At 40.5% G+C, this 23015-nt stretch overlaps 1 protein-coding gene across 3 annotated transcripts in view; it reads left to right on the top strand.

The window, feature by feature from the left end:
- The window catches only part of ANO10 (anoctamin 10), a 128261-nt gene extending 111155 nt beyond the window's left edge, over positions 1–17106 (top strand). For all 3 annotated transcript variants that reach the window (XM_055804149.1, XM_055804150.1, XM_013303074.3), the window contains one exon: positions 16226–17106. In XM_055804149.1, the coding sequence (XP_055660124.1) occupies positions 16226–16261 (36 nt within the window). In that variant the 3' untranslated portion in view covers positions 16262–17106. The remainder of the gene's footprint in view (positions 1–16225) is intronic.
- Positions 17107–23015: the final 5909 nt, after the last annotated feature.

The raw sequence follows: 23015 nt of genomic DNA on the forward strand, positions 1-23015 counted from the left end.
TAGGTGCTTTTTTTTTTTGAGATTGCTTTAGTTCTTGAGTCTTTGTTAGGGCTACATAGCCAATCTATGAATTTTTATGTCTGATTCCCTTCTTAGGAGAATATTTTTTTCTCTTATGATCTGAAGAAGCAGGTGATAATATTCATATTCCAGCATATTCTTTTTTTTATTTTTTTTCTTTTGCTACTGCCTCAATTTTTGTTTCATGTGGAAGACCTAGTTGGGAATGTGTATGGAGAAACAAGCAGTACATGGTAGGTCACTTCTGCAGGGGCAAGGGCGTCCAGAGCAATATATACCGCAGTGGTGCACATCTCAATTATAGAGTCTGCTGCAGTGCACTGTCCTCTCCCTGGTCCCTCAGAGCAGAGAAGGAAGCACTCAAAACACGTCCTGTTTGACCAGAAATTCTTACCTTGTCAGACACTAGAAGTTGGCTTATTCTGAAGAAGCATACAAGCCAGAAAGGAACATCTCCCAGATAAAACTTGGAATGAATCAGTGGGGCAGTTGAGCAGAAAGGATGGAGAGGTGCAGAGAGTAACTATCTCAATTTAGGGGAGGGGGGAAAGGAAGGGAAGCAAAAAAAAAAAAAAAAAAAGCCCCAAAACCACAGGGAAAAGCAACAAAGACATTCAAGAACACAAAGCAAGGATTTTTCCTTTGAAAACCTGTTTTTGATACTACAGCAAGTACTTTCTTTAGAGATTTTACATAAGGACAGAAGCATTTACATTTGATATCCAGTATTTTACTTTAATATTATAAATATTCAATATTGTAAATTTATAAACTGTAATTTACATTACAATTTACATTTGATATCCAGGTAAGCGGAGATAATACTAAAACCATTTCTAAAACAGCTAGGCAAAAAATGTGGCAGTATTTTGGTATTTTGAGTGATACTGCTCTAATGATGTCCAGATTGGTCGATCAGATTTTCAGGGATGTGACCAATCATAGTTCCTTCAAAGATGTGTTAGGAGGAGTTTAAGTTTTGATACAAAGAAAATAGTTTTAAAGTTTAGGAGACATGCATGCATGCTGACTCCATAGCTTTTGACAGGAAAGAAATAGGAAAGGAAAAAGTTGCAGGATTTTAAAAGTCTTCATAACAATTTTGGTAATTCTTTCATAGGGAGATGGTCTATCTGCCAGAATGGCTCACCATACCCAGGTTTTTAAGATTCAGGTCAGACACTGAGACAAAAGAACTGTGTGGGATAGGTAGCTGCTTATATTGCAGTGTTTGTATAGTTGTAGCACTCACAGGGCTTACGCATATTAGGACTTCTGTTGCCTTAGCTCCCTATAAAAATGCACAAGTGTTGAGTTTTTGCCCCAGAGGTCTTTTTGGACATCTGTGCTACATATACTGGTCACTGTCTGCTTGGCCATGCAAGTTCCAAAAGCTTTGTACAATTCTGCCTGTGAACTGCTTTTGGTTACCTAGGAAGAAAGAATACTTGAAAAAGCTTGGGGAGTGACACAACCCTAGATGTTTAAGGACAATTTCACATGCTATTGGAAGAGCAGGGCTGCCTGAAACAAAACAGAGATTGCTGATATTTTTTTTTGTTGAAGAGAAGCTCGGTGTTGGTGCTCTCTTTGCTTGAGTAGTTTGAAATAAATTGAAAAACTGAGGAAGTCTGTTTCCTTGAAAAGATGGGGTTCTTTATCAGCATTTTCTTAAGCTGATGCATTTTTTCAAAAGGTAAGAGTACAGCTAGAGAGAGATCTTTGTAAAAATAAGTAGTAAATTTGCTAAAATTTCTTATGACTCTGGGTCCTTCCTGTTTCTGACTTGAATGATTGAGAGATGCTATCAAATTAATTGGTCTGTCTCTTGAAAAAAGGCTTGGTCATCTCTGGGGAGATGGGAAGGTCGGTTCTTATCACATTTTAGCTGACATTTGATAACTAGTGGTAAGGTAAAATCTTACTGAAATGAAAGACAATGCCATTTTGGTTTGGGTTGATGGAAGTACTGTTGAGCAAACCCATAATCTAGCTGGTCTGCCAAGTTGAGAAACTCTAAATGACTAGATTAGGCTCACATGTGGTAAGAAAACATCTTTCTTCAGCAGGTGGGACACACCCAGAGTTTCCCTTGGTTTTGACTTGAAGATGTTGAAATTATCAGACCAAACCATTAATTAGTTCATCCAGTTACTTCTTCTCTGTGAGAGATCAGTCCTGTTGTTTCCATGAGAAGTGTACAAAAGTGTAGTGAACACAGTTAAAACTGGAATAACTATTAATGGGAGCCGTTGCTTACTTTTTGTATCAATTGGTATTAAGCTTATCTCATGAATCGGAAGAATTGTCATTTCTGCTTCAAGAACAAGATTATTTTTAATGCCACTGTGGAGGTTCCAGTTTGTTGCATAAACATCTGATACAAGAGCATTTTTATGGATGTTAGTAATTCTGGGTTGCATTTTCTTTTTTTTCACTTATCAGCAGAAATCGAGCAAAGAGATTCGCTTATTCACTCACATGGGACAAAGGCTTCTTTTCTTTTTAGTTGAACCCCTGCAGATTCCATAAGAGAAAATTTTGTTGTGTTATTTATATATTTTTCCCAATATTATTTGTGATTATTCCCATGTCACAGAAAGATGAAACAAAGTCAAGAAGCACGTTCAGCAGGTGGCAGTTTCAATGGGATACATTTCTTTGATCAAAAGTTAATAAGACTGCAAAATTCAAATATAACGATTTGAAGGTTATTTATAGATAAGATTAATACTTAGTAGCATAGGGTAACATATCTATTATATATTTCAAATTAATTCTAATTAGCTTTTAGGATATACTGTCTGCTGAAGAACGCCTTTGCTAAACTGAAGTATGAATTCCCTATAACATTCTGGTAGCAATATTGGCCAATTTCTAGTTTTCACAGGTTACAAATGAGTAAGGCATCAGGAGAAGAATTCTCAAGGTAGCAAACTCCAAAAACCCAACACATGGAAACTAAAACCTAACAGCCTCCCATTAACATTGTTGATAATACCTCGTCGAATATAAGCATTATACTGACACTGCTCATTCCCATGAAACTAGCATTGATAAAGTCTTCTTTATTTATACTTCTGTGTGTACGCATTTTTTTATATTTTTTTAATGTATGTATAGATGCAGTAAACAGGGAGAGAGAGAGAGAGAGAATGAGAATCTGTGTGTGGATGCTATCGAGTTCTTTTTGTAGCTGCATTCTTACAGTGGCTTTTTGTAGACCACAGCCTACAATTTGTTTCTTTTTACTGGGCGTACTCTTTTCCTTTGATGTATTTCCTTACAATGCTAATAATTACTGTTATTTCCTATTAATATGGAAAATGATGCACTGTCTTTTTAGTATGTGAGAGGTCTGTGCTTTAGACTATTGAAGAAATTTTTCACTATGGTGGTGAATTATTATTTTAGAAGAAGGTGTAACTGACTGCCATGGTTTTTGCAGTTCTGTTGGTCCTATGATGGCATGTGGAATTTTCACTCTTTGCTTTCTGGTTGTTTCCAGTGCCAAGAAGGAAACATGAGCATGTGAGCACTGACATACTATCAAGACTCAAAGTGCAGAAAATGAATTTCTGCAGCTTGTTAATATTTTGTAATTATTTATCCTGTCCCAGCTTGCATATTTGATTTGCCCTGAAGGATCAGTGGAAATATGTGTTCACCTTCCATCTTATACCATCACATACATTTACAGTGAATTAACTAGGTGACTCACTGGATAATATTAACTCACTTTACTGATGCAAAATCATATGATGTCTTAAACATTTATTTAGAGTCCTTTGACAGTACTTACTGGCAGGATTTTAAAATCTGGATTGTTTAACAGATGTAACAACCTATTTTATAAAGGTCTTACTATAAAACTTGTAAGACAACATATTTTCTAACAAATGGTAATGTTGTGCAGTGTTTCTATAGCAATAGGACAGAGTTTTGATGCGTTACAGCTAATGTGCTGAAGAGAAATTGTATTAGATATTTGTGGTTGAATGCTAGATAATATATTTATTGTTGTGATAGATTAAAATTGAGAAGTAGGAATGTGATGGTGCTGGTAACCCAGGGTACCCAGTAAAAGCACTTTGCAATGTATAAGAAACATTTCAAAGCACAGCCTTGAGGTCTGATAGAATTAAATTAGTGTGGCTATTTAACATGAATCACAACAGTTAATCCCTCAGTGCATGCTGAAGCTGGCACCATTAACTCTAATTTCCATTGAAGCAAAAGAAGAAGGTCAGTCTAGAACAGAAGCTGAACGGAAGCAGTATCTATCTGTTCAACACATTTATTTCTAGGCTTCAGTTTGTTGCCTGGCTTTTACCAGCCCCTCAGAGCAGAGCAGCAAAGCGGGGCTGTGCTAGTGGTACTTTGTTCTTCCTTTCCTTCCCACCGCTCCTGAAAAGCGGAGTGGGAGGAGGAGTGTGGCTGTATTCCCACCGGGGAGCTGCCAGCCTCCAGGGCCAGTCCTCTCAGCAGTTCTTCTGCCAGTAAGTTTGACCCTTACCAGCCAGTGAATTTAGATGCAAAAGGAAGCAATTTCTTGGTTTGAAGAAATGGGAAATAAAAATCTGAGGGAGAGGGTGCAACTAGGACAATAGAACACAAGTCAGGGAATCAGCAAGGAATAAATAGAGTAAAATGCTTTAATATAGAAAGCAAAAATACTTGACAGAAATGAAAAAGCAGAAAAAATAAGGAGTGTTACCAAGGCATATGAAAATCAACTTATTCTGTGCATGGAAAGACTGCATAGGCACAAGGCTTATGTTGAAAAAGCAAAAGAATCATTTTGGGATGCTCACCCTTTTTTTGCAATTATTCAAGTTCTGTTTAGAAGGTAACAGTTTTAATATGAAGTTCTAAACCCCAAAATTACAATGCTATTAAAATAAATTCTTACAAACGTATATGCGCTTTATATAATGAATTAATCTACTTATGCCTTTATATATAATTTTGCACAAGATTTAAGTTAACAGAGAAACTGGGATTATAGGATTGGCAAGGCTTGAAAATCAAATTAAGTAGTCAGAAAACATTCCTATGTTTTCCCAGTCTTCCTCATCCTAAAATCTTTTTCTGTAATTGCTCAGTTACGATGTGTAGGGTGTTCCAAGGCACTAAAGCCAATCTCAGAAACAGAGTATACGCTAATACGCAACATATCTACAGATGGTTGTATGTCTTCATGTTACAAAGTTGCTTAAAAATTCGTATCTCTTCAGCCTGAAGTAGTAGCTATTATACAGCTTTAATTTTCCATAGCTTGCTCTTTATCAGAAAATAATTTCATAAAGCTTGGCAAAGAAATTGCTGACGATATTAGAGGCAGAAAACTGCAAAAACTTGTTAAGGTCTCTGATTGCAGTACCAATAGCTCTGAAGAGGGTGCTCCAGAGGAAGGGCACCGAGGGCGAGGCAGTACTGATGAGTACAGCAACTCCTTGTTGTAATGCACAGGAGTACTTTGTTATAGTGAAAAAGCGGACAGACAGACAGGAGCTTTACCACTCAAGCATTACATCACTTTTGAACAAATGTGATAACCTGTAGCAAAGAGGTTTTCTTCCCACTAATTTGTTGGAAAAAAAGAAAAGTGTTTTGTTCACTAGTAACCTAGGAAGCATGTAAAGGGAAAGTCTGGCTTCACTGAAGTAAACGAGAACTTTGCCACTGCCTTCAAGGAAACCAGACCTTTACCCTTTGCTACGTTGTTTAAAATTACTGCAGGTATAGCAATTTATAAATATTGTTATACCTGTAATTTAGGACTATGTCAGCTGTTGTAACTTTACTCGTGTTGAAGAACTGCAGTTATAAACTACCAAACTGACCTTTTACTCATTTTCAAAATACCTGTGCAAGTTAATTCAAGGTTTATTCTGGCTCTCTTACATGGTCATTAGACAATCTTTTGTAGTTCTCGAGGAGTAATGCTTCGTATCCAGTTGTGCATCTTCAATGAAAATGGCAAGTTTAATAAGCTGTATGTGTCCTTTGCATATGTGTGCATATCTGCGTAAGGGCTGTGAGGTCAAGGGTTTCTCTAGGTCAGGCCCAGAGGGGCAATAAGCAGATACCTAGCACAGAGCGAAGAGCCCGGCTAACCTATTTCCCCATAACATTTTCCCATGCTTAGTTCAAGAACTTCCCTGAGACAGATCAAACCATAAATCCACTATAACTAGTTTAAGCAATTTGCTTTATGTGAGTAGGTAAGCAAATCAATACCTGTAACTGATCAATGCTTACGCTTAGCCCAGTGTTTAACTAAGGGAAACCATGTTGCTGCTTTTTCCATGTGTGCATAGTCGTCCCAAGGAGCAGGGTACTTGGCAGAAGGGGAATTTGCCTCGTCACAGGTGTCTTAGGTGGAAGAGAAATTCTGTCAGTGGTGCCGTTGCCATTCTGAAAGAATTTGCAAAGGGCCTTTGATACGCTTTACAATTGGTAGAGCTGATTTCTTCAGAGTATCTATAAAATTACTATAACTGGCAATTGGTTACCAGCTCTATGTTGTTTATTTTTCACTGGGCTGTGAATAGAAGGTAGAAGAAAGTTTGCATTTGAAGAGAAAGACAAGAATTACAATGTTACTGGAAATTATATTTTAAGGACAAGTACTTGGCAGGAGAGCTTCTACAGGGGAGGAAAACAAGATGACCCGGCCAGGTCCCTTCTGTTGCTGGTCTTGCACTCCTTGCCTATTAAACTCTTGCATAGAACTGAGAGTAGTTCTGCTTCACCAAATCATTTAAACGTTGAATAGTTTTTCCTGCTTTACTGCAGTGAAATTTTATTCTTTAAATCCTGTGGTAACAGTAACTTTAGAATTAAACTCACTTTCCATGCTGATATGGCAGATTAATGGAGAGGCAAATTTCTTCTCAGGAAGAAGTCCTTCAAAGAGTGGTTGCTTTGGCTATGTGTCTGCCCGACGCTTGGTATGGAAGTCTAATTTCTAAACATGTGGTTTATACTTCAAGTATATTTTAATATTTTCTACTTATACTGTTGTTGTTTGATTTCTTTCATGTTATCTGATGTATTTGTCAGGCTGAAGTTTCTTGCCTGCTGCAAGGGAGATGGAAATTTTGTACTTGCAGCACTGTGGCAGGTGTGTGGTACCAGGACAGAGAATAGCCATGCACCCCCCATGTCTGTTTGGTTTTTATATCAGATTTATGGCACAGATAGAAATTTCCAAAAATAGTGCCTGAAGTTGGATTCTTAGTTTCCTATCTGGAGGCCAATCTAGATCACCTAATTAAATCCCTGTCTAGAGTAACCTTTGTTTGTTGTTACTTGTTTTTTGGCAACCAAGCAGGGCTCTGTGCAGATCCACAAATTAAGAAATTTGGAAGGAAATGTGAGCCCAGGTTATAACTCAGACCAGCTGGGCTTGGGCTGGGGCTAGGCATGCCTTTGTGTCTGCTGGCAGAGCAGAGGGTGGACAGGGTGCTGGTGCTTTAGGTGTTGGGCTTTGTATGCCTGGGTTCCAGTGATGGCCAAATCTATGTCCAGAAAGTAATGGTATTATGGGGTGGGTTTTTTCTTCTTGGGGTTGGGCATAATTCATTTTGAAAAACCATCTCTGCTTTTCACACAGTCTGTTCCCTGCTGTTGTACGGATTACAAGGAGTCACGTTCATGCTCTTTTTTCCCCTCTGTTCTTTTAGTGGCATTAAGTAGTTTAAACTAGTCTTTTGCCTTTTGTGGAATTTGTTAAAGGATGTTGGTGAAAACTGTATGGGTTTTGGCATGTGTAATACTGGAATAAATGTTGTGTAGTCTCCTCTGGCTAAACCTCTGCGATGTGGGTTTTATGCACTCGTGGGAGGCTTGTGTCTATAACCCAGCACATCCCTTCCAGCCTTAAGCTGGAAGAAGTGGAAGCACAGAGCTCACATAGCTTTGCTCATCTTGAAATTGTTAGACCAAAACATATATTCTCTCAGAAGCTGTAGTGAGCTGTGTATTTTTGACATCACCTGAGCCACCTTACCGTTCAAGCAGAAGTGCATGGAGGAAGGATGTTGGTGATCTCACTGCAGCGCTGCCGACCACCTTCAAGTCCGTCGTCACTGGTGCTGGCGTTCTTTCAGATGCTGTTTTGCTGGTTTTGCAATTTCTCAGCCATGCCTCCTGAATCACGAGGCAGGGTGAGTGCAAAGCATGTGAGCTTAAGGAGTGAATTAGTGTGTACTGAGCAACCTTTTCTTAGCCAGGCTGTTACTGCTATTAGAGTTGGTGTAAGGCTAACTTAGCTACGTCTGCAGTCACACTTCAATGTCAGGCATACCAATATCCATGTATTAGGGGTTTGCATCCAGGGGCCTAGTTATACTCTCAAAGTGCTGGGTATTTCTCTTCCAAAGGATAGGTACCTGCTCAGGGGCATCCTGCTTAGCATATAAGCTTGTTAAACTTCAGATGGGAGGAGTGGTTTGTTTTACCCATTTTCTCTTGACCATAACTAGTAATAGCAAAGTGGTAATTAACATTATCCAAAACCCTTGAGAAAATAAATTTTATCATAGCTCACCCTTAAATCATTAAAACATTGTTGACATGCTATTAACCTAGGGACAAACTGCACCTTTAAACTGTGGTGAAATCTGTTTGACCCAGGTTACAAAATTAAAGAAATATATGACTGATAGGCACAGATCTGGAAGGACTGTGCAGCCCATCCCTCTGCTCTGAGACATGATCAAGGTCATGTCATTTTGGATATTGTTGCTTCATTGCTTTCATAGCTATTCAATAGTTTCTGACTCCAAAATCTATTGACTGGCTGCTTATTGGATGGGAGATAATTGCATAAGCTAAAGGGGAGAGCATCTGCTAGGCTGGTCTGGCATCCTGTGAGTGTGGTTAGAGCACACACTCTTCCATAGGCATTCAGAGATACTGTTTAATGTTGTGTATTTATCCTTCACTTTGCAATGACATGGTCAGTTATGGTGAAAGAAGATAGTTTTTAAAAGTGTGAACTAAAACTAGATTAAGATAGTTTAGATGTTATAAAGGTCAGAATACATACGCTATACTTGACGGAAATACTGTGGTACTCTAATGTGGCTTCTACTGTTTCTGCATTTTTGTGCTATCTACTGAACTAAAATAAGGTTCAGCAAAGGGTGACTAATACTGCAAGAATATTGTAATGAGTATTAATTATTACTTGGCAATTTAAATCAATATTTACAATTATGAAGACAATATGAAGTAGATCAGAAAAAAAATCTTGGAAAAAATCTCCTACAAATGGGGTTGCTTTGTCTGCTATGGCTTGCAGCACTATTAAACAGGCATAATACTCCAAGGCACGTATTATGGGATTCTGCAAGTTTTCCTGACTCTGCACTTAATTTTATTAAATATTATTAAATATCTAATAAAGAAATATTAAGCAATCTTATTGTTCCATTAACACTAGTAGCTTTTTGTACTTGGTACTCTGTCATGAACTAAGCATACACAAAAGGAAAGAAGAGAATTATTCTTTTGCTGTTTGCTGTTACCTGCTATTAGTTGTGATTCTCACTCTAGATCTGTAGAGTCCAGGCAAACTTCTCTGTCACAGTTCCTGTAGGAACAACTATAAAAATCAGCCTGGGAGGGACCTCAGAAGGCCTCTAGTCCAATCCCTTGCTCAAAGCAGGGTCAACAGCATTTTCAGACCAGGTTGCTTGGGGCTTTTTCCAGTCAGGTCTTGAAAACCTCTGAGGACAGAGACTGCAAAACCTCCCAGGGCCTCTGCTGCAGTGCTTAGTTATGCTTGTAGTGAGGTTTGGGGGGGGGGGGTGGCTTATTACTTTTATGACCACTGTGTTTCTTGATCTCTTGCTGTGCACCTCAGCAAAGAGCCTGGCTCCATCTTTTTGCCAGCCTCCTTGTAGATATTGGCAGGTGTCTCAGCCTTTTCTCACAGTGCATGTGCATCAACTTTCCACCCATCCTGTGTCCCATGGCTGGATTTGGTGAAGCTGATCAGTATCCTTGTTATACTGGAGGGCCTAAAACTACACACAATATTCCAGATGCAGCCTAGAGGTAAGGAGAATAAAATAGGCACAGAGCTTGGTAACTTTTCAGTCCTCAAGAAGTTAAATTACTGTAATTGCTTACAGAGTCTTTCTCATGAGAGCTATACAATTCAGCATTTTCTTTTGTTATCTTCAGTTTAAAATTCTTCTCACCTCCTTATCAATAATTTGCATTTTGGCTGTTTAATGCTTATGTATGTCTTTTCTTTGTGGAGAGTCGTTTTCACTGGTTTGCAGCATCACAGGGCTATTCCTCTTGCCTCTGGTAAATATGGAAGTTGTGAAGTTGTTCCTACAAGTCTTTTATCATATTAAGCAGAGGGGAAACTGTACTCTGGAAATCAATAGCTTTCAGGAAGACTTAAGGGTTGTATTGGATGAGTTACTGAAAATAAGCATTCAGTGGTATATTGTGGCTGTGTGATACAACACAGAAGTCCTGGGATTTATAAACAGGACTATACTAGCATAGAAGCTATTTATCACTACTGCAAACAAGCCTCCGTTATCATCTCCAGCTATAGCAACTAAGAGGTTGCTGAAAAACTGGTCAGAGTCAGAAATGAGGCTTAAAATTTACGTCAGACCTGAAGTCCTTAAGCTCCGTTCCCTGCAGAGGGTTCAATGCCATGTGCAAAGACCTTGAGGGAAGGTTTGTAGTTCTAGATACAAAGTTAATACAACTTTCCGCCATTATAATCAGTGAGAAAAAATTTCCATTACACTTTTACACAGAATAAAGTATTAGATGTGGAAGGAAGAGGCTTACTGAGTTTTGCAAGTGGGTGTTAATTTGCCACTTCTGTAACTGGCAAGTGCTTACAGATTAAGTTGATACAGTTCTTGCAGTTGTCAGCTCAGGCAAGACCCAAGGAACTACCTTTGTTGTGACTGTGCACCATTGGGAAAGACTTAATTTTAATATATCTCCATCATAATTTCATATTATAATTAATTTGAGAAAGTTGGAAAGATACCATGTAATGCTACGCTTTCTTTAAGCAGTAAAGCACTTAATGAGCTGCTCTACATGGTAGATACAGGAAAAGCAGAAGATGGAGTTGCTGATAAGAAACATGCCTTCATGTCGTCTTGCATTTAACTATATGGCTATTTACATGCCTGTTCCTCATATATGCAAACATACGTGTACAATTGAGTATGCTAATGGAAAAGCACCAAACCGGTGAGTCTTAACTCCTGGTTTCATTGATTTTCACTTTTAAGTGCTTTTATTTTTTAGAATTGTTTTCCTCAGGTTGTGGTTGAATTGTCACTTGGCGTTAACACATGCAGTGGTAAAATTAAGAGTACTTAGAGGCTGGCTTACCAGGACTGAGCATAACTAGAAAATAACAGTGTTCTAAGCATTTGACATGGCGTTCAGCGAGTGCAAGAAATCGACATTAAAAAGATCAACAGAAAAAAGGAATGCAAAGACTGTTAACCCCCTGATGTTGGCTGTCCTGTAGAAACCATGAAGGAAAGTTGAGAGTGTGTGATTAGGTTATGAGTGTGTGTGAAACGAGCAGTGGTAGCTGCAGAAATGCTGGGTCGTCTCTCATCCTCTCTTGCAGAAGGAAGGTCACAGATTGATTTGCAAGATAGGGTTTGCGAAAGGCAGCAGACGCTTCCTAGCCGCATGGGTAGAATGAAGCTTCACGCCGGGGCACGCAGTGTCCCTGCTCAAAGCAACCCTACTGCACAGAGTGACACGCAAAGTATCTTGTCACCCATGGGCTCTGTGAGCAGGGTTTGAAAATGAAGGTGGGCCACGGTTCTCCTCATGCTGTGCAGAGGCAACTTGGATTTTCTGTGAGGCTGTGGCTTGACCAAAGCCCTGGCACTGCTAGTGGTAAATCCCTTGGCAACTCAACCGGTTTGGCTTTAGTCAAGGTCTGTGGTGTTACTGTGTATATCTGTTAGTTCATGTTTGTGGCTATTTCTTTTACTTGCATATATAAGGTGGTATTGTAGCACTAATTCACAAGATCAGACTGCCATAGACCTTCGAACTGGAGAGTTACCAGTTGTTGGTAACTACAGTCAGTACCCTGCATACTAGAATTTGTGGCTGTGGCTATGAACACACAAAGGAAGTAGCCTGATTTCCAGGCTTGGTATGCAACTGTACTTGTAGTGCAAAAGTATCTGTTATGTTTTATTAAAATGCTTTCAGAAAATTTAATGCTGAAGTGTAGTGAAAACTAAGTAATTGGTTTACAAATAGGCTTTACCACATTGAAGGATTTTTGCTGTTTCTACTGAAAATACTGTCTAATTATATTATGTGTGCTTTACAAAGAAATCTAAATTTAATAAAATGGAAATAGCAAATCTATTGAATTACAGCAGATAAATATTTAGAGCACTTCCTAACAGTAGAATTTTAGAATAAACAACACAATAGCCCCACTACAATAAATTAGTATTAGTTTAAACATACGCTTTGCATACATACTGCATGCACAGGGTACTGTAGCTAAGTGTGCCGCATAAAACGGACCACTGAGTTGGTACAGCCCCACAGTGGGAGAGAGATGTGGTCCTAGGTGCTGCACAGAGCCAGGCCTAGCTTGATAGGGAGCAGGAGTGTGTGATCACTTGTCAAGCACCAGCCACCTATTTTGCAAAACAGAAGCATAAACCTTTCACCAGTAACCCTCGGCTGATAATAAAGAGTGGTTTCTTGAGCCAACTCATTTCTGAACTGTGCCTCTGGTTAGTGTACAGAGGCTTTTAATACTCCTCAGCTGAGCGTTGTTTTTCTTTGTCGTTACGTGTCTAGTAGGTTTGAAAAGTGGATAAATAAGTTTTTAATCTCCTTTTTCTGTATTTTTAATACACTACTTAAAACTGACAAAGAAATGCCTTTTTGATGGAAGGGCAAACTCAGTCCCATAGGTTTGTCATTGAGCCTGTTGGGGCCATCAGGGGAACGGTGATTTTAAAATGTGTCTTGTCAGTTCCCTTTTTCATTATCAGAAAATACATACTCCCTTTCCCATATGTTGTCCTAGAGAAATATTTTCCCGGTAAAAAAGAACATTTCCTTTCATAGTGAAAGAAACGAAAAATTCTTCAGCCTGAACTTGGCAAAGAATTTCACTGTCTAATGGTGCCACCACACGTTTCTTGCCGAAGTAATAGCTCTTAGGGGAGCCTGATGCTGTCAGGTACTGCGAAATATGTTTTGGTATTAGAAATTGTAAAGAAGAAATGAAATATGCAGCTCTTGGGGTTTTTGCATTGCTTGTGATTAATTTCCTGAAATACATGAGTGACTGCATTTGGACTGGTTTTGCCCAGGCTGTGTGTGCCATGGCAGCATGTGAAGCTATTTTAAGAGTTTTTTCTACTCACTGGCCCACTAAAGAAGCTGGGAAATTTGTTTGTTCTTCATATATTTTAAATTAATATATAGCATAAGAATATATATGTATGTATGTATAAATAATATGCTAGTATAAGATTCCCAGCATAAAAGAATATTAGCATAAGAATTGCTCAGTTAAAACTAGGAAGGCCTTCAAAAATAAATTACAGTAGTCCCACTTGTACAGAGATTTTGGACAGATTGCCATATAGTCATCAGTAATAGTCATGTGCTTGGGATTTTTTCCAGACTTTGGCAAGCTCTGCAGAAATCAGAGAATAAAAATACGTTTCCTGTTTTCTATGTTCCTCATCAATCCCCTTATAATTACAACAGTGCTCAGAATTTAAGAAAATCATTCTAAAATAAGAGAATTAGGTTGTAATTGGGTGCATCATGAACTGAATTAAGTAGGTTCTGTCTTCTGTACTTTTAAAATGTTTTTACGATAAGGGTAGAAGGCACTTTAATTTGAATGCTATACTTTTATACAGACACTTGTTTAAGTAAATCAGGTTGCAGAAGAGGAATCTGTATTCCAGCATTTAGCTATGGCTTTTTTTTCTGCACTGTTGCTATGGAGAAGTGTATAAATATTTGCATCACAAACTAATTTTACTTCCCTTATAGATGGCATGGAAATACAGACTAAAAGTGGTAAAGAACAGTTATTGTAGGTGGGTTTTATCATGCAGAGTAATGTTTTGGAAAGGGTTCAGACACAGACTAACAGCAAAGGAAAGTTAGAAGGTGCTGTATTAAAGCAATCTGATGTCTTTATGTTATGGACAGAAACTGAATGAAAGTGTCCACTGTATCTGCAGTTTCCTCTTTTCCAGTTTTTTTTTTTTTGTAGCATTATTAGGTATTAGTCTTTCTAATAGCTCATATGTACTGGGCCATTTGTATAAAATCAAGCACAAGCATAAAAGAAAAGACTTTTCAGAAGCTTATGTCCATCTACCACTGGGTGGATGATACGGAAACTACACAGCTGCTTAGGAGTTGGAAGATGCATAAATTCATATGATCACTTACATTTTTTCAGCCTTTTTTCTTTCCTTGTCTGCCAAATTGCCTCAAAGGAGGCAGTCATGCTGGACACCAGCCTATGGCCTCCTGAATTCCAGCAGTGCTGTGCATCTCCTTACCTTTGCTCTTCACCCTGTCCTTTGGGCTGGTCTCCATCAAGTCTCCTTCCTTTGACTGTTGTCTCTCAGTCTTTTTTTTTTTTTTTTTTTTAATTAAGTCATGTTATTTCTTAGTCTTTCAGGGTGGTTTCCAGCCTTAGAGACAGTGCAAGACCCTTAGCTGACAACCACAGGTTATGCATGAGAAAAGCCTTTGACACAGTTTAAACTCTGCTCTTATTGCCTCTGTAGATTCTGTATTATGAAACATCCTCTTTAACAAGAAGCTTCAAAGAATGGCTCTGGTTTGTCTTACGCAGCAGATATTTTTCATGCCTGGAACTGTTATTCTAGTTTCACATTGAGATCTCTCTGGTGATGTCCTAAGATAATGAAAATAAAAACAAATTACACATATCACCATAGCAGTCTGCTACCTCTTTTTTTATATCACAGGATGTTTTCGTTCAATTCAATAGGAAAAGAAAAGGGGGGGGTGGGGGGGTGGTAATACAGAAATACTGAGTAACTTAACATCCGTGCAATGGGAAACTGGGGGCGGTGTTGTGTTAGTAGTTCCTTGACCTTTTGAGAGCCCTTAAAAATTTAAATATTTAAGACTAAATTACTTTTATGATTTTTCTAAAACGAAAAAAACCCCTCCGTAGTATTGAAGGCTTCATAGTGAACTAAAATTTTACATCTGTAAAGCATGTACCTTAAAAATGTGCATAACACTTTGCCAGTAGGTAGATTCTCCCACTGACTAAGCAAATTGCTTTTGTGTCTTCAGAATGAATATCTGTTATATCAAGGAACAATTAATATTTTTTTTTTAAATTCCCTTTGTGTCTGAGATTCTGATATCACAGTCTTTCATTCTGGTGAGCATTTTGCTTATATGAAGTTATCTCAAAGAACTGCGTTTTAATAAATAAATCAATCTGTGATTTGGAGATAAGCAGTCTTATTTCTAGCCTGGTATCAATGCCTTCCTAAACGTAGGAGTGGATTTCCAGTGAAGCCCATCAGCTGTACCTGTCTGTGCTCACTGCCATTGTTTTAGGTAACAGCCAAAGAAGAGATAAAGTGACTGCCGGTCACCCTGCACACAGGCGCGACCAGAAATACAGGGGTCGGGGATTTCCAGGGGCAGCGGTGGCGATGCCAACTCGCACAGTGCATTGTCACGAGCAGTTACTGCCTAGGAGTGGCAGAAGATAGTTCCAACACAACAGTAATTTCCCCCAGCTTTTCATTTTGCTTTTCTTGCAGCAGTTCCCCCTAGTCATGAGTCTGAGGGAGAAGGGGTTTTTTGGTACCTGTTGGGCCCAGTAATTTCAGCATAAGGCATTATTCATCGCAACAAGAATTAACACACAAATTGTGTCACTTGCCGAGTCTTTTGGTGTGAAAAGCAATACCTCTGTTAAAACTGTCTTTTGTAAAAGTCAAGCATAACATGTTGACTTGTGGGGTTTTTCTAACTATCAAAGCAAAAGTTATTTTTTTTGTGTGGTTTTATTATTCAGTTGGGTTCAGAAGTGTCCTGCTTTCAGATTTTGCTGTTTTGTGTAATTCATCATGCTACCACTGCACTTAGTGTACCTTTTCTTTTTTCCCTTCTCTCGCAGCAAATGAAGCTTGCGGCTGAGTCACTGAAGGAGTAAACATGAAGGAATGAGGATGACTAAAGCAGTCACATGTGAATGTGGGCACTTCTTGAGCGTTTGTTTATGATGATGTATAGCTCTCAGAGTGTGCACTCTACCATCTATTGAGTAGGTGGTACCTGCTTATATGATACTTGGTAAATATTCTTTGCCTTATGCTGTAAGAAAAGTATTTTCTCCTGCTCTCTTTGTTTCTTACATGCAACTGTTCATGAAGCTAACACCAAATAAAACACTCCAGCTTATGCAAAGTCTGGTTGAAATCTGCCAGACTCACCGTGCTTCAAGTGATTGAAAACAGATCCTGTGAGCAAGCGTCCAGAAATGACTGGAGTTTTCAACTGCAACTTTGTAAAAGAAAAAAGAAGGTAGACTAGTGTTTAATTCACAGTGTAATGTCTCTTTGGGGTCATTGCCCCTTTTGTTCCTTTATTACAATAGCTAATCAATCCTGTATTATTTCAAAGACTTGCTTATTAGCTGCTGTTTGCACATAGCAAATTAATTTAAATATTTTATACATTGCATAATGAAATACATGATTGTTCCCTGTATGATCTGAGAAAAAGCTGAACATTATATAATGCATACTTTGTAATATTTCTCCCGTGTGCTACTTACCTAAATAAGCCCCTGCTAAAGTCTTTTCAAAAGCTGGGTAAAAAGCATTTTGTAGGAAACAGATTGCTGATCAGTAATGTATGAAGTGTATTTATTTTTTAATTTACATTAGATTTTCCTATCATTTCCCTGGACCTTGAACTGCAGTATTGTATGAATGCATCTTCTGGTTAAATGAACTGCTAGTAACAGATCAATTAAACCTGGCACTTGATACACCAGTACTTGTATATGTAGTGAATATCTGATTATTTTTTTTCTTGCATTTCACAAAAAGGTAATTTTCCTAATGTTTCATTGTTTTCTGACAGTAATAGGACCAAAATCTACAGTGTTTGCTCCTGTGACCTTGAGACAGTTTATTTTCTCCTGCTGTGACCTTCATCTTTGGTAGATGTAACTTACCTGTATGTGATACTTGCTGGGACTCTGGAAAAATCTGCTGTTACAGTAATATAAGGTATTTGCCTACTTTGCACATTTCAGATTTCTGCCACAGGTCCCCCACAGCAGAGTAGTATAACTAAGCCAAAATAATGTATTCTGTCTGGAATTTAAAATTAGCATTTCTCAAACCCTTCAAGCGTGACCCAGTAAGAAACGACTCTCTTCCCTTGGGAGAGGAGCAAAACTGTGCTACAGCTGCTGTTTCTGTTCTTGCATCTCCCACTGTGCGTCCCACACGCTGCTGCTATTTCAGGGGTATCTCACCGGCTGCTGCCGTTTCACAGCCTGTTCCTGAAGCTGTGGCGGGTTGTGGCTGCACAAGCTCTGCCCTGAGCAGCCAGCAGAGATCTCCGAGGGGAGCGCATCTCCCTTCCTGTAGCACTGCAGAGATCCCAAAACAGAAGCTTTTTTTGAGGAGAGGACCAGCATGTTCTCCATGAAAGCTCCCCAGCTTTGCATTTTTCTTGCCCACTTTGATCTAAAGTAGCTCATGTTTGCTCAAGCAGCTCGTGCTGCCTAGTCAGTGCTTTTGAGTGAACAGTTCAGGAGAAGAAAAATCTGTGGGATGGGTTCCTTGCGGAGTATGTTCTTGCAAACTTGTCATAGCCGTTTTGAAGGGATTCTGCTGGTCTGCTAATTTGTGCTGGTTTGTGAGCGTAAAGTTGGTGTGGTTTGCTGATGGCAACTGTATCAGGTGTCTGGAATAATTTTGTAAGATGGATTAGAAAAGGAATCAAGTAGTGTCTCAACTGTGATCATGTGGAACAAAAAAAAGTAGATTTCTGCAAAACAGACTTTGTGGTTGTCCTCGTGGTCCTTTCATTCTCCTGTTTTCTGTAGACTAACAGGAAAACATCTAGTAAGGGTTTAAGTACCCGGTGATGTAACTTATCTTAGCTGTTGCCCTTGCCTTGAGCAGATCCTTTTACTTCTGCTTAGTTTCCTTATCTATAAATGGAGATAATACTGTTCTTTAGGTGGATTCTCCACCTAAAGCTAGTAGGTATGGAGGAGTTGTCATCCTCTATAGTGTGAGTGAAGAAGTATGAGAATCCTTTGTTTTGTAGGGATTAGTTTGTTCTAGATATTGGGGGAATTCTTGTTTTAGCGTCACAGATGCTGCACATGTCAAGTCATGACAGAGTGTTTCTGCCCTGAAGAGCACATGCTTTAGCTTGCTGAGAACTGTTACCTGTATACGGCAAGTAATAGTTTGTCTCTGAACTGAAATTTAACTCCTGTTCCTCTGTATGTGCTGCTCTTTGTCCTTTTACTGGGGGGGATTTGCTGTGTTTCATACTGTTTAATATTGGTTTGATACTGGATTTTGGTTTGTCCTTTTGTGTTTTGCATTAATGATGTCACCTGCTTTCTCATTTGAGAGCAAAATTGTTTCTGTCTATGCTTCTGAATGTCTTTGTTTTCTTTCTGCTTTCAGTGTGTCTATACAAATTGTGGGATGCTAGGGATGAAACTTACTGACAGATGAAAATACTCGAATGAATAAATAAGATATTTACCAGTAACTGCCATTCATAAGCTATGTAATCTGTATGTCTGTTCCTAGTCCAGCTAAGTGTCCCCAAGGCACAGGGGAGTGGTGACTTCACTCATCCACTGTGCTCAGGCCGTGCCCTGGTGCAGAGCTGACATATGAGGCCATGGGTCTGGTTTTCTCAACATGCAGCAGGGAAGGGCACAGTGGGCTACAGGGGAAAGCGCACTGAACTGAGACAGAGCCACCTAGGTCAGAGGCATCTGGTTCCTGGTAAGCATCTGCCATCTTCTTCCTTGAGGTCACCGAGCAGTTTGCGTACAGTGATAGCTGAAGCTGCAGCTCAGGCCCTTTAGGCAAAGAGTGGTGGGTTCCTGCTGGGATTCTGGAAAGCATGAATGGGCTCCGAGCTGCTGCCTCAGGACTGGGCACGATGCAGTTTACATTCTGCCTGTGCCCCCATTATGAGCAGCAAGTCCCATCCTTGGAGGTTCCTGGCACAGTCAGTGACCCTTCCACCCCACATGGGCAGCCTTGGCTCTGGCCCTTTCATCAGGAGTGCAGACAGACAGACTTGGGGGTGCGGCAGTTCTTCCACTGCCTGGGTCTAAGAAATGAAGTAAGTTCATCTCTGGTCTCCAGCTTAGGGAGAAGCCTAGGATGAGTGTGGAAGGAGCCTGTTTGGGAAGGTGACTATGCAGGAGTAACCTGTACCTATCTATCTATAAGGCTTGAATTTTACACATCTCCTTAGCAGCAGCAATAACAACCAAGAAAGCTGGTTTTAAGGAAAAAATTACTGGTGGTACAAGTTCTGTCATCAGGTATGTTGGGAGCCACAGGTCTAATTGTGTGGCCCAGAGGGATCTGCTGCCTCAAGAGCTCTGCTGTACTTGCCAGACTGCAGCACCTCCTGTGAATCTGAGGACAGCAGAAGAGGAAAACACTGGAATCACTACATGAGGAAAGGTTTCTCTGTAAGCAGGCAAGCCATTCTGGATATTTTAGCCTACCTAGACTTGAGGGAACCAGTCTCAAATCTCCTTCTGAGAGACTTGCACCAATTTGAGAGTTTATTTCCTTATTTGAATAAGCAAAGCCAGTGGGAACCATGCCTACTACCACAGCGTACTTTTGCTAGCCTAAGTTCTCCTGTGCCTCATCCAAGTGTTGGAGGGGTAAGTGCCTGGTGACTCACCTGCCAGCCCTGAAGATTGATGCCCTCAGAGAGGAGGAATCTCTCTGCACCCCACTGCTTCACATTGAACACAGTGGTGATGGCATCTGTCATCGCTGGTGTGATGAGGGCGATCCTGGCTGTGGGGTAAGAGGGCTCATCAGCCTTTCCTCCTAGCTCCCATCCCAGGCCTTGGGCCTTTGAGCTCAGTGGATGTGGCACACAAGAGCCCCAGAAAGAAAAACAGATTTTTCCCCCCACCCTGTATTTCTCAAGAGAGAGTAGCAAGAGGGAGGAAATAGGAAGATGTTACACAAGGGTTTGCCGAACTTAATTACTAAGGAGATCTGACACGACATGTCTGAGAGCCTAGTGAAGTCCTTACAAAAACCCCATGCTTTTCAGGTCCTCTGCAGTATCAAGTATACTTACATTTTTCATACAAGGTAATTCTTCTACCATCTAAGAAAGTAAATATTTATATTTTTTTTATTCCCCTAGCATAATAGACTTTACTCTGTCACTAATTCAGGGTTCCTGACTTCTAGAAATTGATGTCATTTGTAATACATGCAGATAGTCCAAACTGATTCAACCTGTTACGAGCTAAAAAAAACCAAAACAAACCAAAAAACCCAAAACCCAGAACTTTTACTTCAAGGAGGGAGCCAGCTAAGAGCTACAAAGGAGGGCAATCCTCAGGAGAAGGGCAATCCAGCTGTCCCTTGAAACGCTGTACCTACATGACTTCGGTGAGGGAACCTCGCTGGCTTCAGGCAAGAGGCAGCTAAGCGAGTCAGCTGCGCTTTCCCAAGTGCAGTCACATCAAGGTGTTATTACTCAAACACCTTTTACTGAAAGCAAGTCATAATCTGGAATTAGCAACAGACAGAGCTCTACTGATTCATCCACATCAACTGAACCATGACAAAGGCTGTCAGCTCGGTTTGGCTGTCTCCGATGTTTGGGACATTCCAGTTTGCCCCATTCTCTATTGCCAGCCATCTACCTTGGGATTTCTCTGTAACTGGCTAGCATGTGTCTTTATTTGCTAATGAAAAATTCATCAAAAGAAGAAAACTGACCCGCGTATACCAGCTACTGAGATGTTACTGCTTGGCCTTGTCATCTTAAGACTACAGTACAAGACTTGCTACACCTTTCCTTGCTCGGGCATGGTCACAGCCCCGCAAGTTCCTTGGCTGCTCCTTGCCTGCTGCCACCTCCACCCCACTTTGCATTAACCAGAGCTGGGAAGCTCACCAGCAAGGGCAAGGTCCCAGCTACAAAAGCCTGTGGGTACAGCTTCACGCAACTAGCCAATCATAAAGCAATCACACATTAATTGCATACAATTACAAAACCTGTTAAATGCCAGTAATCCCTCCAAGCATGCCAAACACGCTGTGTCCATCCCATCTCTGCCTGGGTTACAGTTCGTGTTTCACAAGCAGTTCAACCACGGGCGCTGTGTTAAGGCACTGCAGGTGAGCAGGCTGTGCCAAGCTGCTCCAGCCACAGGTCACCACAGACATCGCTACGGCTGAACCAGTAACACGCATGAGAAGACACCAGAAGCTGTGAGAAGACACCAGAAGCCACCCGCTCCCAGCAATCCAGCGCACCATGCTGCAGCGCATGCCCGCAGAACACGTTCCAGCAGTGCTGGCTGGCTGCCCCCTCCCTCCCGAATCGTTTTTCACAGTACCTCGGGAAACAGACAGCGATAAGCAGCACTGCTCCCCCACCTAGGGCACAGCGGTTTGTAAGTGACCACAGCGGGAGCACACGCCTGAATCTGAGCTTAAGTATATCAGTTCTCTCCATTGTGCACTGACATACTTAATTTTACGTTCACAGCAGATGTTTTCCAGCACATGGCAGTCTAAACATCGCCCTGTGGGGCAGAGTTGTGAAATGTTCACCGTGAAGCAGTTGCAGTAACTGGAATTAACTCCTGGGATCCTGTTACACGTGACAGTAGAAACAGAGCAGAGCCTGCGTGCAGAGCTCTGTCTTACCCTGGGGTTTTAGATCTTGTGTGGTTTGGGTGACAATAGCCTTGACTTCAGGCACCTGTCTCTTTGCACAGAGCCCGCATGCCCTGCTACTCGCTTTTGATATGCATCAGTGCTGATGCCGACATTGGGTTTTTGACTATTGCTCATTTTACATTGCAAAGACGACTAGTACTGAGTTAGGTTTGGACTAAAAACATTCAGTCTGTACTGGTGAAACTTCCACTCACATACACCTTCACGAGGGAAAGGCCCTCACTAGTTCACACACCACCTATGCAGATTTGGCAAACTGCTATATGACCGATGATTTCATCTAACAAGAACCACCCAACGCAAGCAAAGCACCTTACCTTCCCAAGAGTTACCGCAGGGGCGGGTGAAGGATCCCTCCTGTGACTGCAACAGGCACCCGTGGCCGCAATAAGGCCCATCTGACTGACTCAGCACACACAGAGCAAATATTTTAACTGAGATTTTGAAGCCTGTTGTGTTCTGAATTCCAGAGCTGCCAGGCACAAGCTGCCAGAACAGCACCAGGATCACTAAGAGGGTAAGCCAGACAAGGTATCAAAAGCGTTTGCTAGCTGAGCAGCAGCTTCTAAAGCTTACTAAACCGTCTGAAGCATCCTGAAGTTCTGCCTAAGCAGCAGCTACCCCAACCTTTAAACAAAAAGCTATTTTAGCAGGTGCCAACCATGACAACCTTTAAACCCAAATCAACAAGTTCGATCTAAGTGAGAAAATAACTGAAAGTTTGCAAATTAACATGCATCCACACATGAAGCTGTATTTTTTCAAGGCAACACACCGACATTTCCACTGCTTTCTATTTTAATTTGTTACTCTTATGTGAACTCACTCCCCACAAGTGTGTCTCTGGAAGGTCTGACCTCTGATGTGCTGCAGCCTGGGGACTCGGCCAGGAGCTTGCGTCGCCCTCACACAGGGAACACCAGGAGAAACAAACTGCATTGACGTGCAAATCATCGG

This window comes from Falco peregrinus, chromosome 5, assembly GCF_023634155.1.
Source record: "Falco peregrinus isolate bFalPer1 chromosome 5, bFalPer1.pri, whole genome shotgun sequence".
NCBI classification, from domain to species: domain Eukaryota; kingdom Metazoa; phylum Chordata; class Aves; order Falconiformes; family Falconidae; genus Falco; species Falco peregrinus.